This window comes from Myotis davidii, unplaced genomic scaffold (assembly GCF_000327345.1).
Source record: "Myotis davidii unplaced genomic scaffold, ASM32734v1 scaffold1915, whole genome shotgun sequence".
Classification (NCBI taxonomy): domain Eukaryota; kingdom Metazoa; phylum Chordata; class Mammalia; order Chiroptera; family Vespertilionidae; genus Myotis; species Myotis davidii.
The window spans coordinates 703,519-710,997 of NW_006286237.1; the positions used below are offsets into that span (position 1 = coordinate 703,519).

The following is a 7,479-nucleotide window of genomic DNA, read 5'->3' on the forward strand; positions in this document are numbered from 1 at the left end:
AGAGCCACTGAGCGGGGAGGGGGCGACCCCGGAGGTCTCTGCCCACCGGGCTGCAGTCACCGCTTCTCAGAGACGGGCCACCCCCCTCCCACCCTCCGCCCACGGCTCAGGTGCGGGCCCTTCCCCGGGACAGCGCCGGCCCCCAGGTGGAGAAGGTTCCTTAAGGGCCTCTTTTCTCCCCTCCATCACAGCTGGGAACGCGGGGCACACTGCAGGGCTTGGCTGGGACAGAGGGCGAGCTCAGGCACATAGTAGGAGCTCGATAAATCTCTGGTAAGTGGCCCGGCCGGCGTGGCTCAGTGGTTGAGCGTCAACCTATGAACCAGGAGGTCAGGGTTCGATTCCCAGTCAGGGCACGTGCCCGGGTTGCAGGCTCTGTCCCCAGTGGGCGGCGGGCAGGAGGCAGCTGATGGATGATTCTCTGTCACCATCGATGTTTCTCTCTCTCTCTCCCTTCCTCTCTGAAATTAATAAAAATATTTTTTAAAAAAGAAAGAAAGTTGTACTTTCCCACAGAGTGTCCAGGCTGGAATGCTGTCCACAGCCCTTAAGGACCTGGGGCCGCTGTCCGCGGTCCTGACCACCTGGCCGCTGGCGACGGTCCAGTAAGCCAGATTGGGGTGGGGGGCGGTCTACCTCCAACATTTTGTCCCAGCAGCCTCTCCTGGATTGGATGCGTGTTCTGTTCCTCTGCCCTTTCAAGAATAGGTCCCCCCACCAGTCCCCCTCCCACTAGCACCTTGGGTCAACAGGTGGAGCACGTGAGCACCTATGTGGCCACCGTGGTCCATCCCTGTGTCCCTCCTGTCCTTGCCCCAGTGAGATGGTTCGCTCTCCACCTAGAGAACAGGGCTGGGAGGAGGGGTGGGGTGGGGAGCAAGCTGATGGACTCAACAGAGAGCCAAACAAACACATCTCTGCTCTCACCTCCTCCTTCTCGCCGCCCTGCAGGTCTCTCCACTCCTCGATGGGCTGGCCGAGGTCCACCGTGTTCATGGGCACCTTCACCTCCCCGATGATGTCGTGCTTGGAGAAGCGGTCGAAGTCGTAGATGGCCATCACCAGGGTCTTGCCCCCCAGCTCCTGGTACGGCACCTGCAGGGCACAGGCGGGATCAGAGCAGATCGGGGCGGCTCACACACCTGCAGGGGCTGCTGTGGGCCGGGCCCTGGGCCCAGCGTTCTCCCCGCTGCCCGCGGGACTCCCGGTGAGGCCGTGGAGACGGAGGGAAGACCCGGGCTCTGGGGGAACAGTTGGGGTTGTGGGGGAGGCCCGATCCAGCCGCCCTCGTTCCAGACTGAGTTGGTTCCGTGAACTCAGCCATGGCACGGAGCCGGGAGAGGGGAGCAGGAGGCAGGCGGGCCTGGGGTCCGCCCTCCGGCCCTCGTCACCTTGAAGGTGAAGGTCTCGTTGAAGGCGGGGTTCAGCGTCTTCCGATGCACTTTGGTCTCGTATTTCTTCTTCTTGTCTGGGAGGAGGAAGACTTTGACGTAAGGGTCTGAGGTGCCTCCCATGTCCAGGGCGGGCAGTTCTGCGGCCTGCAGCACGCCGACGGTCAGCTGTGGAGACAAGGGGCCGCGGGGTCTCAGGGCCGCCCCTCACCCCGCTCTGCCTGAGCAGCACCAGAAACCCTCCCAGAGGCCAGGGTCGGGGGGAAAGCTGGGGCAGGAGAAGGATCGTCCCCTCTCCACCCTCAAGAACTCGGGACAACACAGGGGTCACCAGAGTTGAGAGACCACCGACTGGCCCAAGGTCGGGTGGGTTAATGGAGGGAGTGGGGACAGGGGTCCTTCCAGCCTGCCCCTGCGTCGAGAGGGGTCGTTTCTGTCCTCTGCCGCCCGCCTCCAGCCGCCCACCTGGTTGGCCTGGAAGTCGTAGTCCAGGGAGAACTGCAGCTTGCCCAGGTTCTCCGGCTCCTTCTCCTCCTCGCCCTCCCCCTCCCCCTCGGTGAGGCCGGTCTCTGCATCGTCATCGTCCTGCGGGGGCTGCGGAGAGAGGGACAGAGTTAGGAGAGGACAGGGCGGCCCGGCCCAGCACAGGGGCCGTGGGAAGAGGGCCTCTGTGCAGACTCCAGCTCAGAGTCAGGGGAGGGACAGGGACCGGAACTGTGGGGGCGGGCAGTCCCCCAGGGCCCCGCTCTGTGCCTCTCCCCTGCAGGACCCAGCATCTCCCTTGTCAGCCCTCCCCCACCGCCCTCATACTTGCTCCAGCTCAGGCCCCACACACCCCGGGCAAGACTTACCGGGCAGGCGAGCAGGAGCAGGGCGAGTCCACAGAGGTGGGGAGAGAGGGAGAATGTGGTCAAGAGAAAAATTCTGCGGTCACAGCCACTGAAGGGGGGGCCTCCCAGATGGGGGACCTGGCTGGACTGTGTCGGGGCATTCTTGGAGCCCCCATGCCCCCCCACTGCAGGCCCCTTCCCCCCATATGCATGTGCACACATATACACACGTGTGCGCACATGCACGCATGAGCAGAGGTGTATTGTGCACGTACACACATGTGCACACAAACACACACAGAGGTATTTGCTTCCTCCACTGTCTACCCTCCCCTTGGGTTGACTCCTGAGCAGGAAACTGCTCCCGTCACCCCCGGACGGTGGGGGGGCCTCGCCGGGCCTCTGCAAACTTCTAAGGGGAAACCTGGGTGTGTGAGGACCTGCCAGCTGACCGGCCCCAAAGGACAGGGCAAATGATGACAGGACTGCACTTGGCCTTGTCCAGTCCCCATCCCACCTCCTGCTAGAAGCTGTGGGACCTCCGACAGGAGCCACAGTTCACTCCTGGGGTGGCCTCCCAGATGGGGGGTCTCCCTCCAACATTTTGTCCCAACAGCCCCTCCTGGGGTCGATGCATGTTCTGTTCCTCTGCCCTTTCAAGAACGGGTCCCCCCCACCAGCCCCCCTCCCACAAGCACCTTGGGTCAACAGGTGAAGCCGCAGACGTAGCCAGTGGGGACCGTGCACAGTCTGGGGGGGACCCCGGTGGCTGCAGAGCCCGGTGGCCCTTGTTTGGCCTCCGAGGGGCAGGAGTACCCTCCCCTCCCGTGCCCGCCACACCCCCCATCCTACCTGCCCGCCCTTCATGTCCTTCATGCTCATGGCATTCTTGGCGCCCTTGCCCTTCTCCTTCTTGTTCTTCTTCTTCCGGCAGCAGCACTTCTTGCAGATGCAGAAGCAGCAGGTGAGGAGCAGGAGGCCGGCCACCACAGTGATGGCTATCAGCGCCCAGGGCGGCACTGCCCACGGGAGAGCCGGACGTCAGCAGGGCCGGCCCTGGGTGGGGACGGTGGCCCCTGCCCAGCCCACCCTGTCCAACCACACGCTCGGGCGCGATCTTCAGGGAAGTTGCATGTGCTTCACCTGCCTTATCATGGGTACCTGGCCCACGGCCCCGTGGACACGCCTGCCAACGGGGAGATGCCTTCGAGCTGAACGTGCCGGGTGGTGAAGTGGACTCTACGAGTGTTGACCAGTCTCACCCATGGAGAACTGGTCGGATTTGCAGAGGGTGGTGTGGTCCTCGGACAAGGTGGGAAGATCCCACAGAGTGCCCAGGCTGGGATGATGTCCACGGCCTTTAAGGACCTGGGGCCGCTGTCCGCGGTCCTGACCACTATGTAAGCTGGTGAGGCTGAGTGTGGCCTCTGTGTCTCCCACACAGACTTAGCAGGAAGTCACAAGGCAGGGGCACCATAAGGTACAAAAATGTCCATCACTGCCCGCCTGGTGCGGCTCAGTGGTTAGCATTGACCTAGGAACCAGGAGGTCACTGGTTTGATTCCCAGTCAGGGCACAGGCCCGGGTTGCAGGTTTGATCCCTGTGTGGGGCGTGCAGGAGGCAGCCGGTCCATGATTCTCTCTCATCATGGATGTTTCTCTCTCTCTCTCCCTCTCGCTTCCTCTCTGAAATCCATTTTTTAAAATATATATTCTTTAATATTTTGTTTTCATCTTTTGACAGTTTTCTAAATTGTATAGGAACCTGTTTCCCTGGGAGGTTGGGCCTTATATACCCCCTGCTCGCTTCAGTAAGCCAGCCCACATTCCCCATTATCGACAGAGCGCCCCAATAATACAGCCTAAACCCGGTTCAGGAAAGAACCCAGCCAATCGCGCCCCTGGGCACTCCCCACCCCCCACCCACACCCAGCCTCGGGGACACTCACGGGGGATCTTGTTCATCTCATTGAAGAATTTCTCCTTTATCTTGGCAAACATGTCCTCCTTGCTCCCCCCGGCACCCTCACTCTCGGTGGAGTTGCCCACGGGCCCAGCGGGCATGGTGGCTGTGGTGGTGGCCGGCGCCGCCTCCGGCTGCTGGTTCTTCTTGAAGATATTCCACATGGTGGCCGCGGGGGTGGCTGTGGGTGAGGGGGGGGGCAGGTGAGCAGCCAGGGCCCCCCCAGTCCTGTGGCCAAACACCAGGGCTGCGTCCCCTCGAAAGCTGCGTCCTCCCTGACCACTCGGAGCCTCACACCTACTGTTCTCTGGACCTGAAACGCCCTTCCCGCAGACCCCACGGGGCTCACTTCCGCTCCACGAGGTCCCCTGGGACTGCCAGCCCCCCCCCCCCTTCACTGCACTTGTCACCGACAGGCCGTGTTTTAGTTGTTGTCTGCCCTTCGCTGGGATTTAAGAACCATGACTGAGGATCTTTGACCGCGCGTAGTAGGTGCTCAGGGACATACGTGAGGAACAGGCAGGTCAGAGGTCTGGTCTGTGCGATGCCGTGCCCTCTGGCCTCCTAGCCCTTGCCCGGTCCTGAACGATGGTGGTGTCAGCAACTTAGGTTTAAAAAACAAACAAACAAGTGTCAGCCCAGCCGTTTTGGCTCAGTGGATAGAGCGTCGGCCCATGGACTAAAGGGTTCTAGGTTCAATTCCCGTTAAGGGCGTGTACCCTGGTTGGGGTACATGTTGGAGGCAACCAATCAACGGGCCTTTGTCACATCCACGTTTCTCCCTTTGTGTCTCTCCCCCTCCTTCCACTCTCTGAGGCCGCACAGCCATGCTCCTTCCCCACAGCACCGCCACCTCCACCCCAGGACGAGTCGCTACCCAGGGCGCAGGGTGCGGGCATCGGGGCAGGAACCCAGCAAGAAGGAACAGCCAAGTCCCCGGGGCTGGGTAGCTGCCCGGCCCCCCTCGCCGCTCAAGCTGCACTCCTGGGGAGGCAGCGGCTGGCAGAGCTGAGGATGATGAATGACCGGGGGCTCCAGGGGCCCTGAGCAGAGTGAGCACCTCTGTCTGCTCAGAACTGCCCAAGCGGGAAAGCATGAGACAGGCCATTAGAGATGCCGCGGGTGCTGGGCCCGGGCACGTGGAGGCACCTGCTCGCTGGCCTGCAGGTCTGAAGAGGGTGGCAGGGCCGGGTGAGGCGGTAGGTGCATGCGGTCCTGGCACACGTATCTCTGAGCTCTTGTGAGCGGCCACGGGAACCAGCCACGTGTGGCCTGGGGTGGGTAAGTGGGTGTGACCACCTCTCTGCCTCGGACCAACTATAGTGACCAACTACGCCTCCCCAGGGCCACGCCTCCCCGGGGCCACGCCCCCAGGGCCCTCCTAGCAACACGCAGGAACATCCCTTAACTCCAAACACTCAGAACGCTCAGAGCCCAGCTGTAGTCCTGGGTGGAAACGAATGGAAACTCCACCAACCACACCTGGCAGGTGGGCTGCAAGGGAGTTAGACTAGAGACAGGGATGTGACACCCACGCCCACACTCACCACCACCTGTCCCCCCAACCAACGACCAGGATGTGGGGACCACGCTCCCACGGACGGTCCCCTTCAGGCCTGGCCTCAGACGACGCAGATAACAAGGAGCTACTGGACACAACGTGTTTCATCTTCCCGACCTGCATTTGCAGACACCACGCTAATGAGATGGAAGTAGGCTAGCCAGCAAGATGCCTCTCGCAGGAGCGCACAGGCTAGCAAAGTTCAACCCTTAAGGATGAATTTATGCCGTTATTTTCCGGACCCAGGGGTCCCGGGAGACGGGGGATAAAGTTTTCATGAATTCATTTCCGGGCACGTTTCGATAATGAATTGCCCGTGTCGGTGAGTTCCCTGTGTGCAGAGGCCAGTGCGTCTTCCCGGGCGGGACAAGGCGGCCGCTGTGGCCACTGAGGGCTGGGAAGTCCTTCCTGAGACTAACTTCAATCTCTCCTGCTGCGACAACTCCTTTCCCTTCTCTTGCATCGAAGCTGCGCTCAGCAACCCCAGGCCCTTTGAGAGGAGGCCGGGCGGAGGCCTGAGGCTCGGAGCGGAAGGCCAGGTGCCTGCCTGGTTCCCCGGCCCAGCCACCCTCTGAACCTCTAAGTGAGGGTTCGCCCTCCTGCTCTGCAGGCCTGCAACCCTCAGCCCCACACGCCTGCTCTGGGGGTTTCTCTCTGAACCCAGATGTTGGGAGCCGGTCTTTTTAAACCGCAAAGTCCTGGGTTGTGTGAGCTCGGGGAACCTGCAGAAAATGCAGAGCAAACGAAGAAACTGAGGCCCCAGAGGGACGCGGGTCCCGGCCCATCACAGGAGTCACCTGCTGAATGGGGCACAGCTCTCCCACCCCCGCGTCCTGCTCTCTGTAGCCCCTGCGAGCCCTCTTGTGCTGCTCATCCTTCGCCAGCTCTGTGGGTACAGGGGTGAGGGGCAGGGGCGCCCCAAGGCTACCCCGCAGGACCACAGCTTGCACCGGCTGTACCGCATGCTCTACTGGAGGGGAAGCTGCTGAGTCACCGTCCACCCGGCTGACCAGGGAGCAGCCTGCTGGGGGTCCCCCACTGCCAGCTCAGGGCCCCCCTGCTGCCCCCATGCCTTCCCCCCAGACTCAGAACACTGGGCTTTCACCGGGTCCCCCTGCCCAGCAGCCTTTTCGGGGTCTCCCACTCCTGCAGGCAGGGTCTTTTGGGGACCAGTGCCAGGATGCTCGGGGAGCAGGCTGGGAAAGGTGGGGATCCCAAATGGGTGACTGAGTGGGGACCCATGAAAGCTTGGAGGTCAGTGGGCCCTGGGCTGCCTGCCATAGGTTATGGAAAGTGGGGGAGGGGGTGCACCCTGGGACCTGGAGGTCTGCTCACCTGTCATGGGCCTGGGGGCGGGTGGTGAGCTGTGAGTGTGAGGCAGGGGTGGGCTGTGGGGGCGTGGCCCTGGTTACGCATGAGGGGGGCTTGGGAAGAACTGGGGGGCAGGATGGGGCTTGGCAGGGACAAACCAATGGTCACTGCTCTGCCACCCTGGACGCCTGGGGGAGTCCGGCCGAGGAGGACACGAGGAGGACACAGCCTGTCCCTGCTCCTCCCAGACCAGGCCGCCCCCGGGGGAGACGCCACTCACTCAGGAGATGCCCATTACTGCCCGCCTCTGACAGGCTGTGGTCTCCGGGAGGTAAGTGGGTCAGGCAAGTCCTGGGGGCACAATTACATTCCAGGAAGAAGCCGACTTCCTCCCCCGACCACCTGGGGGCAGGAACAGGAAAC

At 62.3% G+C, this 7,479-nt stretch overlaps 1 protein-coding gene across 1 annotated transcript in view; it reads right to left on the bottom strand.

Moving 5' to 3' along the window:
- SYT2 (synaptotagmin 2) overlaps window positions 1-4,802 on the bottom strand; it is a 7,129-nt gene extending 2,327 nt beyond the window's left edge. The window contains exons 1-6 of the mRNA XM_015559882.1: window positions 4,693-4,802; window positions 4,171-4,365; window positions 3,074-3,240; window positions 1,857-1,976; window positions 1,392-1,559; window positions 912-1,095 (exon numbers count right to left, since the gene is read on the bottom strand). Of these exons, the coding sequence (XP_015415368.1) occupies window positions 912-1,095; window positions 1,392-1,559; window positions 1,857-1,976; window positions 3,074-3,240; window positions 4,171-4,348 (817 nt within the window). The 5' untranslated portion in view covers window positions 4,349-4,365; window positions 4,693-4,802. The remainder of the gene's footprint in view (window positions 1-911; window positions 1,096-1,391; window positions 1,560-1,856; window positions 1,977-3,073; window positions 3,241-4,170; window positions 4,366-4,692) is intronic.
- Window positions 4,803-7,479: the final 2,677 nt, after the last annotated feature.